The 22,458-nt window shown below is 41.2% G+C and overlaps 1 protein-coding gene across 2 annotated transcripts in view; it reads right to left on the bottom strand.

Annotated features, from left to right (window-relative positions):
• Positions 1-22,458, bottom strand: part of PLEKHA4 (pleckstrin homology domain containing A4) — a 100,745-nt gene that overhangs the window by 49,386 nt on the left and 28,901 nt on the right. For both annotated transcript variants that reach the window (XM_077457451.1, XM_077457453.1), the window contains exons 2-4: positions 1,695-1,844; positions 409-516; positions 9-81 (exon numbers count right to left, since the gene is read on the bottom strand). In XM_077457451.1, the coding sequence (XP_077313577.1) occupies positions 9-81; positions 409-516; positions 1,695-1,781 (268 nt within the window). In that variant the 5' untranslated portion in view covers positions 1,782-1,844. The remainder of the gene's footprint in view (positions 1-8; positions 82-408; positions 517-1,694; positions 1,845-22,458) is intronic.

The raw sequence follows: 22,458 nt of genomic DNA, 5'->3' as shown, positions 1-22,458 counted from the left end.
TGGATTACCTCGGTAATAAAATAAGCAAAAATCAGACAGCACAAACCATCTTCTCTTCCAAAGTCGTAATCCTTGACTGTCCTAAGAGAAAAAAAAAAAAAACACTTTTAGCGGCAAAGATCAATGTTACAGGTTTCTGTGGTTTTAGCTGAAGTTTTCTAAACTGACACTAGAGGGAGTCCTTTCCAATATCTTTGCTATTAGGCAGAGAAGGGAACTATGCATTAAAAACACAATACATCAGTGAACAGATCAAGGATGAAATACAAAGTATACAGTTAGCAGAATCAAATCAGATTCTGATCCATTGAAGCAATATCACTGAAGGATAGCTTGATTGATTGCTGAGGATTACTGAACTGTAGCCATGGAAAAGAAGAGGAAAAGTATACGCGTTTAATCACTGACCTGCTTATAGAGCCACCCCCGAATAATCACAGGAGAATTGGGGTCTCTCTTGATCGAATATTCCCTTTTTCCAAATGTGTGCACTCTTTTTATTGATCTGGTCGATGGCTAAGAATAAAAAAAAAAAAATTGAATGTTAACAGTTATTTGCAATATATAAAATTATGAAATGTGGCTACACAAGTCCTCCTAGGTCAAAGCAGCCTTACTATGCCAGTCCTTCCTTCTGGGAGGACAAATTTCTGAAATAGGTTTCAAAATGGGGGCTAAATAGTGAATTTTAATACACTATTCCAGACTGCTCCTAGTAAAAATTAGTTGAGTGACTTTATCAAGTGCCAGGCCAGCCAAAGCTCTGTTCTGCCCATTTCTATTGGCCTGTAAGGTAGTCTCTTCATAGTGATTGGCCTGTAGGAAGGTGGGGTGGGCGTCAGGGGCTAAAAGGGTTCAACACTTCCCTCAAACTTTCAGAGTTTTGCCTTACAGAATGGAGCGCCACTTGGGTGAAGCAGTAGGTACTGGGTGCTGCTGTAGGTAGGCAAGGGCAGGAACCTCAAGGTACCTGCATTTCATAACTGTCAGTGCATTTTTTTTTTTTTTTTTTTTAGTAAACAAAACTGTAGCCAAAAAAAATAAGTCTATTAAAAAGATATAAAATTACAGAACAAGCTTTTGCTGCAAATATTCATATTCAATCCAGATATTTCCCAGCAGTGCTTATTTCTACTACTAGATCGACTCAGTCTGATGAACCGCATCATTCAACTACCTTTCTTTTGATCCCAGGTCATCCTGGACAGTGAAAGGAGAAGCAGTACAATGATGAGCTTATTTCACTCTGAGCTCTCCTCCAATCAGGGTGCTACTTGCCAAAGTACAAGCTGGTTGGCTCCTCATACTGCTGCTTCCACTAACACTTCAGCCCTTCCATAAAGGGACTACAAGAGGCTGATACATTTTATGATGCATTGTGATTACATTGCTGCATTCATTTGGGACTTTTGTATCTGCTTAGAGTTCAGGTTCAGTCAGAAACTAAAGTGCATTTCCAGCAATTGCACATTATGAGTTATTGGAGTTCCCCAGAGAGTATTTTGGTGCTTATTTTTGCGTTATTTACTTGCTTTGTGTTGGGTTTGATGAGTGCATTTTATAAAACCACATTACACACTTGTATATATGGTTCACATGCATACATAAAACATTAGTTAGGATTTTTTCTAAACACTGCATACATAAAAAGTGCAATGCACCCACTTATCTTAGTTCGACATAAAAGCTCTCACCCTTGACCCCTGACTGGTAGAGGTAGTTGTGGCAATGCTGCTGGCCACACTGAGGCCACTTCTGGGACGTTCCATTTCTTCAGTCATGGTTGGCGGCTTCTAAACGAGAATGGGATTGTCTCTTGCTGGGTCAGGAGTTCATCAAAGACCCTGTAAAATAAACACTTCTTTAATGATCCATTCCAGGTTAGTCAGCCAGAAAATGTGGGTATTAGAAGGCCTGGACAGCTCATTGACTTTCCCCAACACAGTTAGCTTGAGAAACAACAGAAACCAGAGACCCTCCAGATACCAGACCTTAAAGGCTAAGCAGGACAAATGGGGGGGCATGAACATTTCTGAGAATGATGGGCACTAGAGTTTAACCTTGACTTTTTTTTTTTAACCCCCCCCCACCCCCAACACTTCTGCCACCAAGACTTTCTTCATGAACCCGTTATTGTACAGATTCTACATATATGGTGTGCAGGGAACATGAGACTCTTATGGAAGACAGAAGGAGCTAAATAAATATAAAATTATAGAAATAGACACACACACACACACACACATATACACAACTATATATCTCTCACATGTAAATCCCCATGCTATTTAGGGGGAAAATGTCTGCAAAGACTCCAAATACAAAACCACACCCACCACGGATGACACCTCTACTGGCTACCACAACACTTTATTAATAAAGTGCAACATAAAATGTACATAAACGATTTATAAACCCAAAGTAGCCCACCCTAAGCCCTCCCCGCCATCATCCCACCCACACTTCCCTATCCTAACGTCCTTAGGATTAGGATATGGGAGGAGAGGGTTTTGGATGGAGCCCATAATGTTTGTTATTATTGTAAACCTTTACTATCACTTTAACAGCAGTGAGTGTAAATAGATTAACAAAAAGGAGGGTTCACTGTAAATTGCAAGTGCCTACTAAGGACATCAGTACAGTATTTAGCAAACTAATGCAATACACTTTTTTTTTTTTTTAAGTTTTCACTAAATGCAAGTTAATTTAGCAGATGTGTGTCTTCTCTATGTTCTTCATCACTTCCCTGAATAGTTCAAACATTCCTAAGATCGCAGTATCATAATCAGGCTTTATCTCTTGTTCTGCTGTCACTAACTGGGACTTTTGTCAGTCTACTCAAAGCAGCAAAGAAAAAAAAGTCATTTAGGTCTCTGGGTGGGGTAGGGGGGGACTCAAAGTAAGTATTCACCAATCACAGGGTGCCAGTAACAGCTGTGCTGTGCCACAAATATACAGATTGGCAGTGTTGCTGTTGGCTTAATACATTAATAGACTTATAATAGTGCGGTAACCAATAGGGGTCTGGTTTCTAATCCCTAGGGGATAAACTTGAGTCATTGTAAATTTATACATGTCTTTTCTTTTTTTATTTGTAATGTCAGGATGTATTTCTTGAAGTCAAAAACAAAATTTTATATATTCCAAATACAACTGTTAACAAAAATGCAGCGTCAGTAAACGTGTAAAAGAAAATTTTTAAGTAAGGCCCAGATACCAGTTTTTTATTTTTTTTTTAAATCGGCGAGTACCTATACAATTGGCAGCAATACAAAATAAAATTGGTGCAAATTGCACTGCATTGCCATGCAGGTCTCCAGCAGATCTGCCATTGTATCTGTGTGCTCATACATCCCATATGGGCAAGCAGATACAATCTGACAGGATGAGAGAATGAACTACCACGGCACTCCACTTCACTGAAAAATACAAGCCGACTATGTAACCCATACTCATTCACATGGGGGGGGGGGGGGCGCGCCTCCAGATTCCGATAAGGCCCCAGCCCTCCACAACCACCTGCCAGGGTTGTGGGTAAAGAGGCCCTTGTCCCCATCAGCACCCCCATGTTGAAGGCATGTGGCCTGGTATGGTTCAGGAGGGGGTCCCACGCTCATCCCCTCCCTTTCCTGACCTGTATGTTTGGATAAGAGTTTGGTATTGATTTTGGGGGGACCCCACAGCAATTTTTTTGGTTTGACTTTTTTTTTATACATTCAGCTGATGACGCTGCAGCTGCCCCCTCCTCAACAACCGGCTATTCATAGTTTGTTAAAGAAGAAAATAAAAATTCAAAAACACATACAAATGCATAGATGTGAGTCTAGGGTCAAAGGGTGGAATTGTTGATTTATCTCGATTGTTTACCCCTTTTAATGGATGCAAGTATTGTACTAGCTGCAGTAGCTGCTGTTGGCAAGCCTGATCTACAAAGCCCCCAGATCCTCCTGGAGAGGGAGATCCTAAGGTGTAATTTGAAAGCGCCTTTTTTGCACACATTTCTCAAGATTAACACCATATGCTTTCATTCAAAATTAGGTTGAAAATGCAACTATGTAGAATACAGATCAGCTTCCGTGTACAGTAACCCAAAGCTCTACCCAATAGCAAATTTTCTGTGTGTGGGGGAGGGGGAACCACTTTAGATTTCTCTCCATCACAATGCAAGTCCAGGAGTCAGCTGAACAGGCCCAGTGTGCGCCGAATTGCCCGTGGGCTTTTTCTGTTGTGTGCTGGTGATGGATACGGGGCCTTTTTATAACTTTACTGAAACGTCACAAAGTTTCTCAGCTCAGCTGAGGTGTAAAGACAGATAGAAACTTTGGTTGCCTAGGTTTTGCACACCATTCCGCACTGTTTGTGTGAACAAGGCACATAGACAATAATTTACTATGTTCTCTTGCAGAGACCTGCGTTGATCAGGTGCAGAAAGACGCAGGTCTCCCCACATAGTGTGAAAAAGCCCTCCATGAAAACACTCCTTGTGTGGTCGATATCTTATCTCAACAATTAAGAAGAAGGTAGAATGATCACAGTCAGTAAACAAACATTTGACTTGTGAATAATCTACAAAATTGCTATTAAAAAAATAAAAATAAATAAAAATAAAACACCTATGTATAGAAAGGCAAGCATGTAAAATGCGATGGCCACATCAAAAATTACTATGAAAATAAAAAGGAATTTTGAAACTAAAATCGCGCAAAACAAAAAACGTGTGTAGTTTATTTCTAGAGACTGACCCCTCGGAATAGGTTACAGTATTCCTGGATACAGCTGAATGTAAATGTTTATTTAGGGTAACAGGAGAGAACGATGGGACACTTTAATCCAGGAATATACACAGCAGTTAAGCGGCAGAGAGTATTTTGGTCTTTGAAAACACGAGATCACATGGCGCAGACGCTGAGGAGATGGCAAGACACCTTGTTGTTTCAGCAGCTCTGAATTGACCCCATTGACCCCCAAATCCATGAACGGAGGTGACTTAGTGTGTGAAACTTTATCAGGAAACCATGCTTGCCAGAAACTTCCAGCCTAGCTGAAACACAATATATACAAGCCAGAGGAGGAGGCCGAGCAGGCCTAGGAGGAGGCTGGCTCTCTCTCCAGAAGGGAGTAGGTCAATGGAATGGTGTATCCATGAGGGAGAACAGAGGTGAGGAAGAATCTGGCTGGATTCCATCGGGGAAGGAGGGGGAAGATACCGTGAACTCCCAAACTTTGCTTGACTAATATTTCAGCATTGTTCAGAGGCTGCAGGCATCCAGTAACACTTCAGCTCCTGGGCACTTACTGGAGATTAATGAAGCATTGTTCCTGTAGTTCAGAAAAACCAAAAAACTACAATCACGGTGTTTTCTCTCTTTTTTTTATCCAGTAGCACTTCCCATAGCACCATATTTGTTATATTTACTTAATGCACCAAGGCTAGGTTCACACTATTCTGTTTTGTGCGTGCCGCGTTTGCCCCCAGGTACAGCAACCTCATGCCTGTGCAAACACAGGGAAACTGTTCTTGCACCTTTTCAAAACTGCAGCCGTACAGAGAACACATGGTGCTTTTTGCAAGATGCATTTTCATGCATCTGAAAATAAGCTTCGTTTTCTCATGCGTGGGGTGCCATTTAAAAAAATCAATGGCATCCTCTCTTGTCTGCAAAAGTGCAGTACATTCTGGCTGCTGGCGCAGAAAACGTGCGACTTACACATTGTCCCACACCGGTGAGAATCTAGGCTAAAGCTGAATTTCAGGCAAACAGCTCCATACACAGGTGAAATGCATAGAACTGTGGTTTAATCTTCCAAAGGATTTTTATTTCTCTCCACCCATTCCTGAGATTTACACAGCTCTGCCACAGCATAGTCATGTCTGGTATAGGACTTGATTGTTCTCCGCTGCAGTTGAGTAATACTGGCAGCACACTGATCCGCCCCGTATACACGATCCAAAAATCGGACAACAGATCATCCGACTTTTCGCTTACTAGTTGCAAGTAGAAATTGAATAGGTTACTAAAGTAACGAAAGTTCTCATACGACAGGAAAAAAAAAAAAAAAAAAAATATCGGAAGTGATGTCATGTGTTGTAGTGTATTTCTATTGTATTTTTCAGGCGACAACTGTACTGACTAAAACGAAAATCGTACGATCTGGCATTGTACGAGGAAAATTTTCATGCTTGTCCGATCAAATAATATTGGATGAACTGTCATGATCGGCTCTCTAAAGCCCTATACCAATGAGCCGATTGCATGATCGCGCTGAAAGTGGTATCTCCGGCCCGCGAGGCATTATTTCGCAGCTCTGCTCATCAGTGCTCCGATTAGAATAAAGTGTCACAAAACAGTGTCCACCAATGGCAGCAGTGCCCACAAGTGCCCATTTGTGATGACAGTCAGTGCCACCTATCATTGCTGTCGATCAATGCCCATCAGTGTCACCCATCAGTGCCACTCAATGCCCATCTGTACCACCTATTTGTGTGAAGAAAATGATAAAAAAAAAAAAAAAAAAAAAAAAAAAGTTTGGGTACAACCGCACAATTGTCATCCAAAATGCGACAGCGCTGAAAGCTGAAAAATAGCTTGGGCAGGAATGGGGTGCAAGTGCCTGGTAGACAAGTGGTTCTAAAGGCTCAAGGTTTTTTACCCTCTGTGAGCCAATGAGGAGAGAGTGGAGGGACTGGACACAGAGCAGCAGCTCAGGAACAAGCCTGTGTAGGGTGCACCCCAATTCATAACTTACAGTGTCTTGCAAAGGTATTCACCCCCCCCCTCCCCTTTGGCTTTTTACCCATTTTGTTACATTACAGCCCTTGGTTCAATGTTTTTTTTAATCCGAATTATATATGTGATGAATCAGAACACAATAGTCTCAGTTGAAGTAAAATTAGAAAAATATATTAAATAAAACGATTTTTCAGAAGAACACTGATAATTGCCATGTGCGTATGTATTCACCCCTGTTATGAAGCCCATAAAAAGCTCTGGTGCAACCAATTACCTTCAAAAGTCACATAATTAGAAATGTTGTCCACCTACGTGCAAGCTAAGTGTCACATGATCTGTCATTACATACACACTTTTTTGAAAGGCCCCAGAGGCTGCAACACTTAAAAGAGGAAGTCAACCCTGATGAGTTTACTTCCTCTTTCATTCCCTGCAAAGGCAAAGCATAATGGACTACTATGCATCGCATAGTAGTCCATTATGTGTCACTTACCTGACACAGGAGCCAGCGATGTCCCCGCTGTCCCCTGCAGTCCGGCGCATCCATCTTCTCGGTGGGTCTCGCCGCTCCGCCGCTGTTATTTCCGCGAAGCCGTGATGACTTCACTTCCGCGCATGCGTACGGGAGCCGCCACGCGCGGCATATCGCCGTTGACAGTGCGCCTGTGCGCCGCTATCTAAGGTGCATGCGCCGTACACAGCGGTGCCTGTCTTTCGGCAAATATCTCCTAGACCGTGTAGGTTTAGGAGATATTTCTTGGACCTACTGGTAAGCCTTAATCTAGGCTTACCTGTAGGTCAAAGTGAGTTGTAAGGGTTTACAACCACTTTAAGCACAAGGCACCACTAACCAAACACTGCCATGAAGACCAAGGAACGCTCCAAACAAGTAAGGGATAATGTTGAGAAGTAGAAGTCAGGGTTAGGGTATAAAAAAAAAAAAAAATATCCAAAATGTTTGATGACCTTAGGAGCACCATCAAGTCTATCATAACCAAATGGAAAGAACATGGCACAGCAAAACAGCAAACCTGCCAAGAGACGGCTGCACACCAAAACTCACGAACCAGGTAAGGAGGGCATTAATCAATCAGAGAGGCAGCACAGAGACCTAAGGTAATCCTGGAGAAGCTGCAGAGTTGCATGGCAGAGACTGGATGCATCTGTACACGAGGCGACAATAAGCCATACGCGTCACACAGTTGGGCTTTATGCAGAGTGGCCAGAAGAAAGCCATTACTTTCAGCAAAACACAAAATGGAAGACTGCTGTTCACAAGTGCAAACCATCCAACTTGAAGGAGCTGGAGCAGTTCTGCAAGGAGGAATGGGCAAAAATCCCAGGTGGTAAGATGTGGCAAGCTCAGGAGAGCTGTGATAGCTGCAAAAGGTGGCTCTACAAATTATTGACTTTAGGAGGGTGAATAGTTATGCACATTGATTTATTTCATCTCATTTGTTGTTTGCTTCACAATAAAAAAAACAAAACAAAAAACACACTTCTTCAAAGTTGTGAGCATGTTCCGTAAATTTAATTATGCGAATCCTTAAACAATCCATGTTAATTCCAGGTTGTGACACAACAAAAAACACAAAAAATGCCAAGGGGTGGGGGTTGTGTGAATACTTTTGCAAGGCACTGTATATCTAAAGTGCACATAGAAGGGCTTTGCACAATGCAAAAAATAAACAAAATGGTAACCACCCCCCCCCCCCCCCAAAAAAAAAAAACATAAAATCAGACAATTTTCTACAAAAAATATAAAAATTAAAAATTGGTAACCACCCCAATTTGTAACTTTGAGCAGTGGTCTCCAAACTTTCTAAGCAAAGGGCCTTAGACTCCAGAGACAGTCAGTCGGAGTAGAGAAGGTCCCAACATCAGTGGGAAAAATTAACGCCCCATCGTTTGTGTCAGTAGGAGACGGCGTGCCCCATTGTTGGCATCAGTTGATGAAATCGTGCTCCAAGGGCTGGATAAAAAGCAAGCAAAAGGCTGCATCTAGCCCACCGTTTAGAGGCCACTGTTCTAGAGTAAGGGGAACACCCGGGCTTTGCACAGAATAAACTGATTTCAGAGCAAACTTGCAAAAAAAAAAAAAAAAATAAGCAAGCAACTTTACTAAAACACCCATGCGGCTCATCTATGCCATGAATCAGAAACAAAACCTGTGAAGGCACATCAAGTTATACAGCTTGACAGATCTATATAAACCGAAATAACCCAAAAAAATTAAATAAAATGTACAAATATTTTACAGAATATTTTGTACAAGGGGACGCCAACTGGAAAAAAAAAACAAAAAAAAAAATAAACACAAACAAGCAGATTCTCTTTGCCCTGGTCACTGGAGATATTGTAGATCAAGCTGGCAGCCACATTAGACATTAGCACCAACTGGCCTGTATCATAAGACAACAGACGTTTTGACAAGTGTCAGTAGCCCCTTTGTGTCTGAGTGCACGGTCTACATCTTGGAGGCCTATAACCAGGACCAAGCGTGTGTGGGAGAGATCGTGCCAAGAACAAGGACCCTTTAACAATGGAAAGAATGTCCTCCACCTACAAATCTGAAGAGTCAGAGTTCATACCGGGGAAACAATGAATGTCCTATTCATGGCGACACGAGAAAGGTCAGCACCCGCCACTGGTACACTCAACTCTTCTGTATGCTACAGTAACATCTATTCACTCTTTTCTCCTATTAAATTATATCTATGGTCTAGAACAAATTAACATCACAGGCTTCCATTCTGTGTTTTTGCACCATGTCAGAAAGATTCTAGAAGATATTTGAGCTATTTGTGAAAAAAAAAAGAAAAAGACTTATGGAAATGCTTTATGAAATGGAATCTGAACTGTACACAGGACTTATCGACTGAGCGATCACGGCATAAACCACAAATAATGACTTGCTGATACCCCTAGGTTGCCAAGTTTCCCACCACTGAATACAATGGGAAACCTGGGGTTGACAGTTGAGCAATTTGAAGCTTGTTCCCAAAAATGCTTCAGGTGTGAACGGAAACAAAATGTTAATATGTATGCGCTGGCAGTACAATTTTTTTTTTTATTGCTCCATACACAGAGCAGCCCCATAACAAAGGTGTCAATGCACCAAATTCTTGCACTGACTGTGTAAGCCCCCCATTCACACTTAAGCATTTTTTACCCGGTTTTCCTATGCCTGCCTACACAGAATCCCATTATTTCTAACTGTCCCTGTTTATACTGGTATGCTCAAATAGTACATGGGCTTTTTTTGAGCATTAAAGTAGTTGTAAAGCCACTATAGTATATTCATACCATCTAATCTGTCAAGCAACGATGTGTCCCAGTGTCTGTTCTATATAAAAACAATGCCGATTTATACCTTTAAATCAGCATGTCTGCCTGCGCTCATGTGACTGCTAGTCTCTCCCCACCTCTCCTGCCAGGTGACATTAGCGGGAGTGCTCAGCCCCTCCCGCTGTAACTGTCAGCCTGGGAGAGAAGAGAAGCAAGAGAATCTCTCATACAAGAAAAAAAATTGCAGATTTCTATCTTATATCAGGCTCCCGGCGCTCACATGACTCCTCGCCTCTCTCCTCTCCCAGGCTGACAGCTTCAGTGGGAGGGGCAGAGAACTCCCATTGATGTCAGCCAGAAGGAGAGGTGGAGAGAGACGAGCAGTCACACGAGTGCATGGAGACATGCAGATATTAAAAAAACAAAGAAGGTGTAAATCTGCATAGTTTTTATACAGCACAGACACTGAGGCACATATCATTAACAGGTGGAATAGTATAAATATGCTATAGTTATAATAGCAGCAAGAGGGGAGTGATCTGCACTAACGGGAAGGGGGAGGGGGGGGGGGTAAAGAAGGACAGAAGAGAGCTGCGGATGACAGAGGCATATAAAATGACCACGGGGTCAGAGCTCAGCAGCCATGATAAACTGTGGTCAGTTTACAGGGGGAGGGCAGAACCAGGCAGGTATGTTAGGTGACACAGGGGGGGGGGGGGGGTGGCAAATTACACAGCACAAGCACTTTGCTGCATAACATGCTTTAAGGGAACAGGATCCATTTTTTTTTATTAGGGTAACAAACGGTTTAAGTCTTCTGATTCATGGACATTCCTGGTTTCTAATCAAAAATATCCTGAAGGTACCAGGTGGTATGCATCTGAAAATAAAATGAGCACACAGAGTCAGGAGGATGTTAACCCTATGCCTGGCCATACATTATACAATTTACTTCTACAAATTTCCTTTAGATTTACCAAAATGAGGTCACGCCTAAACCCTTTCAGTTTGTATGCAATCAGGCAGGTCCTTGTACTACATAGTTGAAGGTAAATCTAAAGGAATTTGAAAAAGAAAATTGTATAATGCATGACCAGTTTTACAGACTGATATTTAGTTTGTTCAAGTAATGTCTATCAAAGATTTTTATTTTATTTTTTAAATCAAGGAGAATCCTAAAAGTGACAAACAATGGACAATGCTTGTGTGATGGGTGTTAAACTGGCACTTGTGGTCTTCAGGAGCACAACTAGAGACAGCAGATTGCCGTCACACAGAATGTCTGAATAAGGACCTTGATGGCAGAACAATCAGGTTTTATTTTCATAAAAACTGCAAATTTAAATTGAAGTAAAAAAAAAAAAAAAGTTAAAAAAAAAAAAAAAAAAAAAAAAAAAAAGCTACCGAATATACTAGAGTATAGGCCGACCCGAATAAAAGCAGAGGCATCTAATTTTACCACAACAAAACTGTGAAAACGTATTGACGCGAGTATAAGCCTAGGGTGGGAAATGCAGCAGCTACTGGGTAAACAATGCCCATCTGCAGCTGTACCTTCTAACTAACACAGCAGGTATCTCCACCAAAGCCCCGCCGCCTCCTCGTCTGTGATTGTATCAGTGTTCCCTCTATAACGGACGAGGAGGAGCCGGGGCTTTGTTACAATGGACGGCCGCTGTACAGACTGCATGAGACACCTGCTGCGTTAGTTATCAAAGGTGCATCTGCAGATGGGCACAATGAGGCTGCACCCTCACTTGAGTATTAGCCGAGTGGGGTTTTTCCAGCCCAAAAAAAAAAAAAAAAAAAAAAGGGTGCAGAAAAACCCTCAGCCTATACTCCAGTATATACGGTAACTTATTAAACCTTCAAGAGAAAACATATAAAAACATGTTGTTTGTGAGCAGCACAGGATTGAGAGACTAGACTCATGTTCTCCAGAAAAACTATTACTAGTTTTTTTTATCACAGTGAACATAGCATTAAAAAGGGTGAACCATAGATGAACCTATTAAAATTTCATTCCCAAGCACCACTTCAAGGGGATTTGCACAAAAAAAAAACTGAAAACCCACCATTTGCCCACAAGTGCTTTATGTAACATGGAACTGGCCTACTCAGATTCCAATCACATCTGCATGCTCACTCCTGAGCCCAGCTATGTGCGTCTATAGAGACACAGCTTAGCTTGGCCCTTCCCCCTGCCCTTTGCTTACAGGATTTGATTGACAACTTTAGGGGCCAATGGCTTCTACTGCTGCCCAAATTCCTGTGAAGAGTGGAAGAGAAGACCTTAAGTTGGAACAGCGCTGGATCGCGAACAGGCTCAGGTAAGATTCGTTTAGAGGGAAGGGTGAATAGTTTGTGGGGTGTTTACCTTAAATGAAGGAAGAAAAAAAAAAAAAAAAAAAAAAAAAACACAACACCACACACACACACACACACACACACACACACACACACACACACACACACACACACACACACACCACTCCACAACCTTTAGAACCATTAATTTTTGTTGAAAAGTGATGTGTCCCCCTTGTAAGAATCAATGCCCCCCCCCCCCATGATTTAGCAGCTTGTCCAGCCAGAACCATCAAAGTAACAGGATAATGCAAAGGCACAATATATAGCAGCAAACACAGGCCCAAGCGTGTAGAGGGAAAACATCAATATAATTTAGTGCAGAAGAGAACTGCAGGTCAATCTGATCAACACCAACATTGTGGACGGAGGAGATCTAAAGAAGCCACCACTTGACAGGGAGGGACAAAGGTCAATACATTTTATATGGCAACCCTTGATCACTCATCCCTTGAACTTGGTCACCCTGTTCCAACAACAGATGCAGAGGTTAGAGGGCTTGCACCATGCGGTCTTACTGAAGCAACAGGTTTCCAAGTAAATAAAGCCAAGACCATTCGATTCTGGATTTAATTAGCTGCTCGTGAACATAGAAGGCAAGTAGCTTTTTTATAAAAGGAAGAAAAACATTCCAAAAATTGTGAAGGGGATATTGGAATCCGACTCATTTTCTCTAGAGATAAAAAAAAAAAAAAAAAAAACACACACACACACACACACACACACACACACACACACACACACCTTAAAACTGTCCTCTTGGTGAAAACCGGAGAAAGCATTTTTAACTAGAGATTCTCTCTCCCCCCCCCCACCCCCCCAAAGTACTGTCTAAGTTATTGACTTGGAACAAGTACATAGATTGTCCCAACATATTGTACAAGACTAGAACCAAGCTGGCCATATAGATTCCTACATCCATGCTGGCTCCAGCGGATGCCAGAATACACCAACAGGGGTCAATTAGATGCAGACACTGTACAGCCAACAATTGTGATTTCTTAAGCAGCGTGATGTCGATAGGAATAGCTCAAAACACGAGCCACACACGGCATCTTTGAATTGTGTGATTAGCACGGGCAGACCCGGGGACATCTAGTGGCAGGAAAAAAAAAAAAAAGCACTGCAGAGAAAATCTCTGGAATGAAGGTGAATATTGCAGCAAAAGCTTGTTTTGTAACATTAGTTTTTAATATACTGTCCATTTATCTTGTTTTTGGTTGGTGTCCTGCTTTAAGTCTTAAGCTTTAAATAAACCAAACAGGCTACCCTTTGACCCGAAAATTCTAAAACTACACTTCATCATAGCTTGTCTCCAGTCAGTGTGCATGCACCTAACAGTCACTGAATGACCTGAATCTTAAAGCTGAACTCTGGGACAAGCAAAAATGGTCAAATATAAGGAGGCATGTGTAGTCCTACCTAAATCTTGCTATTCTCCCTATTAGATCTGTGCCATAATCCAGTGTAAACAGTAGTTTCCTATAATAGAGACCAGCCACTGCTACTGTATTTCCTTGTGCAAGGTCTTGTATCTGACCCTTGTTGTTTTTTTTCCAAGCAGTTTGTAGTAGGTGGACGCGGAGCCTACTGAGCCCCCTACACTCTGCTCAGGCTGTAACAGTGATGTCATCAATATTTTACAGGGTAATAATAACTGGGTTTGTACAGGAAATTGGTGCATGCAAAGTGAATTTGTATTTCTTGTGGATACTGAATATATACCGGTATTTAAATATATTTAAATTAAAATTGTGCCCAGAGTTCAGTTTTAAAGTTGTAATAAAAAAGGAAAATGAGAGCAATGATTGAAAAGTAACGTTTTTGGGTGAAGTCGTACTTTGAAATATACTTACTTCCCATATATTCATCTTCTCCATTTAACATAAATGAATGCTGAATACATCACTAAGAAATTAAGACTTGTGGTAGATTCAAATGGTTAGTCATTTATTGAATATAGTTGTGCAGACTTTCTAGAAAGGCCATAAGAACATTGATTTGTCCCTAGATCGCAGCCGTATACACATTATATACATTCCACAATACCGCAGGGGAACACAAGTTATCTAAAACACCTCTGTGTGAGGAGCTGGAAAACTGATCAGTCAGAAAAAGTACTGAAGTCCAAGAAGTTCCGAGCAAAACAACAGCTGTTTTCTAACCAAAACTATTCTCAATCTGCACATAAAATAGAAGATGGAGAAGTGCATGATCACGTGGACAGGTCTGCTATATATTCACAAGGTGATGACTGTCTGGTGTACAATAGAGCTGCACGATTCTGGTTAAAATGAGAATCACAATTTATTTTTGCCTAGAAAACAGCTCATGATTCTTGTGCCGCTAGGGAAATACAGTGCGACAAAATATTGCAGCAATTGGCATTTTATTTCCTAGGGTCTCTGCTAAATATTAAAAGTCATATATTATATATATATATATATATATATATATATATATATATATATATATATATATATATATATATATATATATATATATATAATATTTAGCAGAGACCCTAGGGAATAAAATATATATTTATTTATTTGGGGGATACAAGTAATTTTCTAGCAAAAATATTGATTTTAACTTTAGAAAGTGTCAGAAAAAGATTTAGACTTTGTGGTTAAAATTCCTACATTTACATGTTAAAAACTTGGCAGACTGCCTGGATTTTTTCTTTACACACAGAAGTTTAGCCCTTTGATCTAAGAAGGAAGAGTTAGTTACAATGTTTCATGTTAAAAAATTGGCAGATTGCCTGATGTTTTCTTTTGACAGCTGAGTGAGCAGATAAGTCTCTACTTGTTATATGAAAGAATCAGCAAACTGCAATAGAGATCATCGTCAGGGGGGTGAATTGGAGATCACGATTTTTTTTTTTTTAACCGATCAATTGTGTAGCTCTAGTGTACAATATAATGTATAGTAAGCTTGTGAAAACTATTAGCCGCTTTCTGAATGACATCGGAAACTGCATCCATTTGCCAATATTAAAGCGGTTCTTCACCCTAAAAGGGGAAGTTCCGCTAATGTGATCCGTCCCCCCCTCCGGTGCCACAATCGGCACCTTTCAGGGGGGAGGGGGGGTGCAGTTACCTGGATAATCCAGGTATCTGCACCCACTTCCGGGCAGACCGCCGCAGACGCCCCGCCACCCCCGTTGTGTTCTGGGAAACACACAGTTCCCAGGACACAGCGGGGGATCTGAAGAGACACGCAGCGCGACTCGCGCATGCGCAGTAGGGAACCGGGCAGTGAAGCCGCCATGCTTCACTTCCCGATTCCCTGACAGAGGATGGCGGCGGGGGCAGCAGCGAGACGAGCGATCGCTCATCATCTGCCGCCGACATCGCTGGACCCTGGGACAGGTAAGTGTGATTTTATTAAAAGTCAGCAGCTGCAATTAGTAGCTGCTGGCTTTTAATTATTTTTATTTATTTATTTTTATTTTTTTTTTATTTATTTTTTTTAGGTACAGAACCACTTTAAATAATATTCAGGGCAAATGTAAGCTACAAGTTCATATAGAATAAGCTGAACTTGAGGCAGAATAAAAAAAAAAAAACACAAATTAATGCAGATCCGTAACCATTAAAGTGGTAGTAAACTCCCTTGTTTGATTTCTACCTATAGGCAAGCTTATAATAGGGTACACTTAGGAGATATTTACTTGTGAAGCTGCTGGAGACGTCACCAACACATGCGATATGAAGGAATGGCATGCTCATGCCGTTCCTTCAGAGCCATGTGCTGTGAACAGTGACTCCCCCACGCATGCGCAGGAGTGACATCTTTGCAGCTCATCCACAGGACCGGAGCCCGCAAACCCGAAGGAAAACTGGGTGAAGATGAAAGCACTGTCAGTGATGACATACTAGCACATTATAGTACAACCTTGCAGGAGAATTTTTTTTTTTTTTTTTTTTTTTTTAATACCAAGCTTGCTACCGCTGTAACACATGAATTATGTATTTAGTGTCAAGTGGAGTATGCACGCGAGTTTGTTTTGGCATCAGCTTTTTGCAGTCCCTTTATAGGAGAGCTGGAGTGCGAAAGGAAGAAGCAGCACAAGGAGCCAATCCGTTTATGTGCTGATCAGAAGCATGTGGATAGAAGGAGAAAGCAGAGATGAACTTGGCTGGGAAGAGTCCAGGATTACATGGGCTCAGAGGAAGAGAGTTTGAATGATGGTGCCCATCAAACCAAAACATCTAGCGCAAAAAAAAAAAAAAAAAAAATTAAGAAGTACTGCGTGGGAACAGCTCTGGATTGAAGGAGACTACAGCAAAAGATGGTTTTTTTCCCTTTAATTGGGCTATTTTAATGGCCTATTACTTTCTTTTTATTAGGTTTTTCTTTGCTGGGTTTCCCCGATTCACAAAATAACTTTCTAAAAAGTAAAAGTATAGCCAAAGCTTTTTTGGCTGTACTTCTATGGATTACAGGAGTACAGTTCGTTCTGCTCTCCTGTGACCAGTTTCCAGCTGACAGCGGGCTAAAGTCCACTATCATCAATTAGCTAGTCCAGGCTCAGGAAAAATCCTGACTTTACACAGTTGGTATCCACCCAAATGCCTGCATCAGCAGCTGGCTCAGCCTTTCAGCATGCAGCCGAGAGCCCGAGCCAGACACTTCCACCCTCTCTGCATGGCCTGGCACCCTAGTGAGCACTGGAGGGGTAGAGAAAAGAGCTGCCTACCGCCAGCTCCCAGCTCCCAGCTCAGAGTGGAGGGGGAGAACTGGGCAATCAGTGGTGTTTGAGTGCTCAGTTCTCAGGGGAGAACCAGGAGGTGGAAATCTGCAGCTGGGATCAGTGCTGCAGCCATCTAGGTGGGTAATTTTTTTTCTGTATTCCGGCACTTTTTTTTTTTTTTTTTAATATGCTGCAGATCTGTAGTAATTTTTCAGTTTTAATTGGTCATGTTACTAAAGCCCATTATAGGGCAGCTGGTTGCATTGTGCAAGATAAAGACAGCAAATACAAGTACGTGATCTCTATAACTTTTCCCCTTGCTAATTAATTATTATTATTTCTATTTTTTTTAACTGGCTTGCTTTAGTTTGATCACAATTCACTGAACTTATTCTTTTGCAATCGCATGAAAAGTGAGAAACTGATGAGTTAACGCATGGCCATTAAAAAATGGAGATCATAAGGAGAATTCCCCTAAAAAGTTCTAACTGGCTCTTGACAGGTGTGCAGCTAGTTGTCTATTTCAGTAGCACAGCTGTTAATAACTTGGCCTTTTCCTCTCCTCATCCCCTCTTTATCTTTACTTCCCACTCTTTCCATCTGTAGCAATGACAGACAGCGAGTGGAATGTGTGTCCTGCTTTTCACCATGGGAACTATCCTCACCTACTTCTGGAGAGTGAACAAATCACAGGGAAGCACAGCAGATGACAATCCGCCCAGCCTGGACCACCGCTGATCATTAGAATACAGTGCAATTCTGTTTCAAAATAAAAAATTGGTAAAACATTATTGCACTGGTTCTTTCATAGATGACAGAAAGAATGACAATATAAAAGACAAAGTTTGGGCTCTTTCACACAGGAGGCAGTAAAAACCAGTGGCTTAGCTGCGAATTGACCGCCCACCCAAAAACGGTTACAACTCAGCTGGACAGGGCCACACACATGCCCAAGTAGCGATGCTTCATGGCTGCTGCATTTCTATGGGGCTGCACCACAATCGCAAGCCAAATGCTTAGCTCACAGTTGTGGCACAGTCCCGTAAAAGTAAAAAATTACCACTTGGCAATAAAAAATAAATAAAAAAGGAATTAGACACACAACAAAAAATAGCGCCTCCTGAAAGCAAAGATCACTTTTCCAAGAGGGGCTACATGTACACTGTTGCTTCGACGCCATGCTTCACATTCTGGCAATTTTCAACATGATCAACTTTTTTTTTTTTTTTTTTGCACCTAGCAAACAGATCTAAGAAAATGCTTTCAATGGTATAATTTAACAGACCAAAAAAAGGAGAAAAGAGCCTAAAGTGGAACTACACTGCACCTGAGCACCAAAAAAGGCTAGTTACCAGTAATTCATTTTTAATATTCAAGGAAAACCCACCAATCCATATCTCCATGCATTTTTTGGCTGAAAGATCACTTTGGACCCCTAACACACCCCCCCCCCCCATCATTTCTGGCCACATCCATCTTGAGCAAGGACAGATGATTTATGTAGCATTTACTTCCTGTAATCCATTTGTCCTTAGCTCAGGCATGCAGGCAATAGGGTGTCCGGAGACCCCTCCTGACAACTCCCAGGATGTATGACTTTTGAATAGGCCTGGAAACCAAGTAGTAACACAAACATAATATGCTAGCAGCATAAGGATTAAAGAGAGTGAAGTTCCACTTTAAGCTCATCGTTGGGGTTTACCACACTTTGTGTATTTATAAAAAAAAAAAAAATATTATAATATATATATATATATATATATATATATATATATATATATATATATATATATATATATATATATATAAAAAATTTTTTATAATAAATAATAATAAGTTAGGCCAGGTTCACACTATTGCGCATTGGAATGCGGGATCCATGCATCCAATTCGCAATAGCAGGAGAATGTGACTGGCCCTCTATGGAGCCGGCTCACATAGCTCCGATGCGGCTCCAGTGCAAATTTGGTTTCAGGAACCTTGTAGAGTCTTTTGATCCCTTTCAGTTCGGAATTCAGCCCAAAATTCGGGCTGAAATCGGACCTGAAATGGTGAACCAGGATGCTCAGGACACCTGCTGGAAGCCGCATTGCCATCCAGTGTGAACCCAGCCTGAGTCTATCATCTGTTGCAGCATTATATCAACTAAAGTTATGGTTACTATTACCCAACGTATGCAGGGTTTGGGTGTCAGACACAAGCTAAACTTTTAGCAATGAGGTGACTCTCTAGCCACTTGTAATGTGGGAGGCTATGAGTAATACACTTCCCGATATTGGTAATTGTACTCCGAAAAAAGACAGACATATTTCCCATAATCAATTTTTTTCATTATATAATGCTCAAGTCAGAGAAATATTAAGGCTCATGGATGGATGGATGGATGGATGACTGAATCTCGCCTTGTTTTAGATTTAAGTTATCAGTCATTGTACCAGCCAAAACCAAGCTTTTTGTTTGCGGTGTGTTCTGATCTGGAGTACCTGCTGACCCTCAAACTAAAAAATGGAAACTTTCAATATTGCAGGTTCACTTTAAATACAGATTGAGATTGCATTAACCACAACGTAACCACCCAAGTATCAGACAGTCCTTTGTAAACTAGCTGTTAGTCTGGTACTTGTTATAAATCACCCACAGTTTACAACAATCAGAATGGCAGCACTTGGCTCAATATATTAGAAGGGTGTGCCAGGATCTAACGTATTGTCTGCATGTTGCGAAAGCTTCTAACGGCGTATTCTCTGGATAAAGCAGCGCTCACAGAAGAGATGAGCTGTGCTTCAAGCCATTTCATCTTCTGAGAGGTAATTAGTAAAAGTAGTAGCATACTACAATAAATCCAATTGTTTGAAACCCAATGACGTGATGAGGTGATAGTCTCCTTTCTTCTGACAAAGAAACTCTCAGCAGAAACTAGAAGTGCGACTTTTTTGTGCTTATTCATGGATGAGAGCAGCGCTTTGATCAGAGCCAGATCACAGTCTGGGGGAAAATGTATTAATATCACGTGGTCGCTCTCGGTAATGCCGCACCTTTCCCTTCCCATCTGCTTGATCCATCACACCTCTTCCCTCTAAATCTCATTTAACTTCATGAAAATCTCCCAAGCAAATGTAACATTTTCCACTCACACTGTATGTACGGTATAAGACCATTCTCAGTTAAAGTGATGCATTTACTACACAATTATCTTTGTAAGGCTCACCCTCTAAAAGATGTTGTTACGTACAAACTTGTATCTTGTAAATACTTGTCGCCATTGCCAAATGCAGCTCTGTCCATAGGAAACCCCCCAAAGTCCGCTGTGAAATAATGCGATCTCATGCCACTAACCGTATCAGTATTTTGTGGACCGTCCCAATGTCTGGGCCCCTAATTGACAAAAGTAGGTGTGTGTGTGTGTGCGTCCGAGTTATCAAAATGTTGAAGGAATGCAGAATGTATTGGTAGTCTACTGGAACCAGAATACCCATCGCTTTCACGTTCATTAATCATGCTGACTAGATTAGGTTATTTTGGGATGACTAATTTTTTAGTAGAAAAGTATATATTATCATTTCAGCAATATGCTGGCTCTGTGCAGCGAGGAGACCGAAGATAAGTGGATCCAGCAGGCCTAAGCTTCATACCAGCTGGAGTGCTCAGTTCTGGCTTCCTAACCTTCCCTTTGAAACAGAATACATCAGGATTCCAATACAGAATTAACATAGTAACAGACACAAAGAAGGCTTATGATCCAAACAGTCTCTCCCTCCCACAGCATTGTTGTAGCGGTTCCAGACAAAAAGATGTTCCAGTGAAATGTGTTAAATGACATTGCAACCATGCAGCGTATCAAAGGAGACCAGAAACAGCCCACCATGCTGCCATTTTTTCTGCCTCCCAAAGACAACAAAAGCTCCTGTTTTCTTTCTGTGTAAACAACCAACAGGTCCTTTTCAGATAGCAGGGCACCTAGGAATGTTCTGGGGGGGGAAGGCATCATAAGATGAAAGTGAATTATCTGCAAATGCCATTAGAAGTAGTCACCTCTACTTGCCCTTCTCATTTTCTGTGACCATAATACTTCAGAAAGAAGATATGGTAGATGTGTGGCCTAAAAAGCCCATAGATGATTTGATTCTCTCTCCTTTCACCACGGGTGGGAAGAAAGAAAAATTGCACAAATTTCCTCAGAGTCCATTTTAAAAAGGGGGAAATGGGGAATCTCTTCCCCCAACGTGACTTATCGGAATCTGGAAGCCCCCTTTTAACAAGGGGACACCCTGATCCCTGCCCCCCCCCCTTTTGAGAATGGGTATGGGGTACATTGTACCCTTACCAATTAAAAAAAAAAAGTGTCAATAGTAAAAATGACACTTTGGGACAAGTCCTTTTCATAAAAAATAAATGGCCTGCGAAGTAATGCCATCTTCGATGGCAGCACCTGATGGATTGAACCCCCCCCCACACACAACTCTGCCTAAGTGTGTGTCATTTTTAACATTTTTGACTTTTTTTAGTGAATTCCCCATACCCATTCACAAAGAGGGGGGCTGGGATATGGGGGACCCCTTGTTAAAAGGGGCTTCCAGATTCCGATAAGGCGTGGGGGGGGGACCCATGCTGTTTTTTTTTTTTTAATTTTCTATATTGCTGGATCGACAATACAAAACAGTTTTAAAATTACATTTTTTTCCTTCAGAAATGTCATTTTGCTGTTATTTTTGGCCATGACTATTTCTATCAGTCTTATACAAAAGGTGCAGAGAACGCGTGTAATTGAGAACAAAGACTTATGGTGACTGCAGAAATTCCACAGCGACTAGCAGGTAACTCAATCCTGAAACTAGAATTTTTCTAACAAAGATAGCACCTTGTTATTCAGGTGGACCTAGAGACATCTTCATTTTTGATCTTATTACAGGTACCTCCAGGGAAGAGAGCTTATATTACAGCTTGTAATACTGTAAAATATCTAAATATGATATTACAGCCACTGATGTAGGCAAGAAACCCAATAATTCCCATCACCAGCATTCACCATGTGTACGCAGGGCCTTTGTTCACTTCTCATCAGTTGACCAAGTAGTGAAAAAGAAAAAGCCTAGACCTTTTTGGTATATGCTGAATAGGGTTTTGGAATCCAAAACAGGATTAAAATCATAAGTAAAGTTTAAGTGAAGGTCCACTTTTAAGCCCTCTATAGTGGTACCAGCACTATGGAGAGCACAGAGCCTACTACTTTACTGTAGTTGCAAAAATAAATGGTAATTTGTAGGGAGAGTTAGTCATTATTAGTCATTATTTTCACTTATATTAGTAAGTGAAAAAATACTGTCACACAGGGAACTACATGACATTTCATTTTTACACAGAACTCTTCGC

The sequence above is a fragment of the Lithobates pipiens genome, unplaced genomic scaffold (assembly GCF_037356315.1).
Source record: "Lithobates pipiens isolate NorthernLeopardFrog02 unplaced genomic scaffold, aLitPip1_a1.2 Scaffold_27, whole genome shotgun sequence".
NCBI classification, from domain to species: domain Eukaryota; kingdom Metazoa; phylum Chordata; class Amphibia; order Anura; family Ranidae; genus Lithobates; species Lithobates pipiens.
This window is presented reverse-complemented; position numbering and strand designations above follow the sequence as displayed.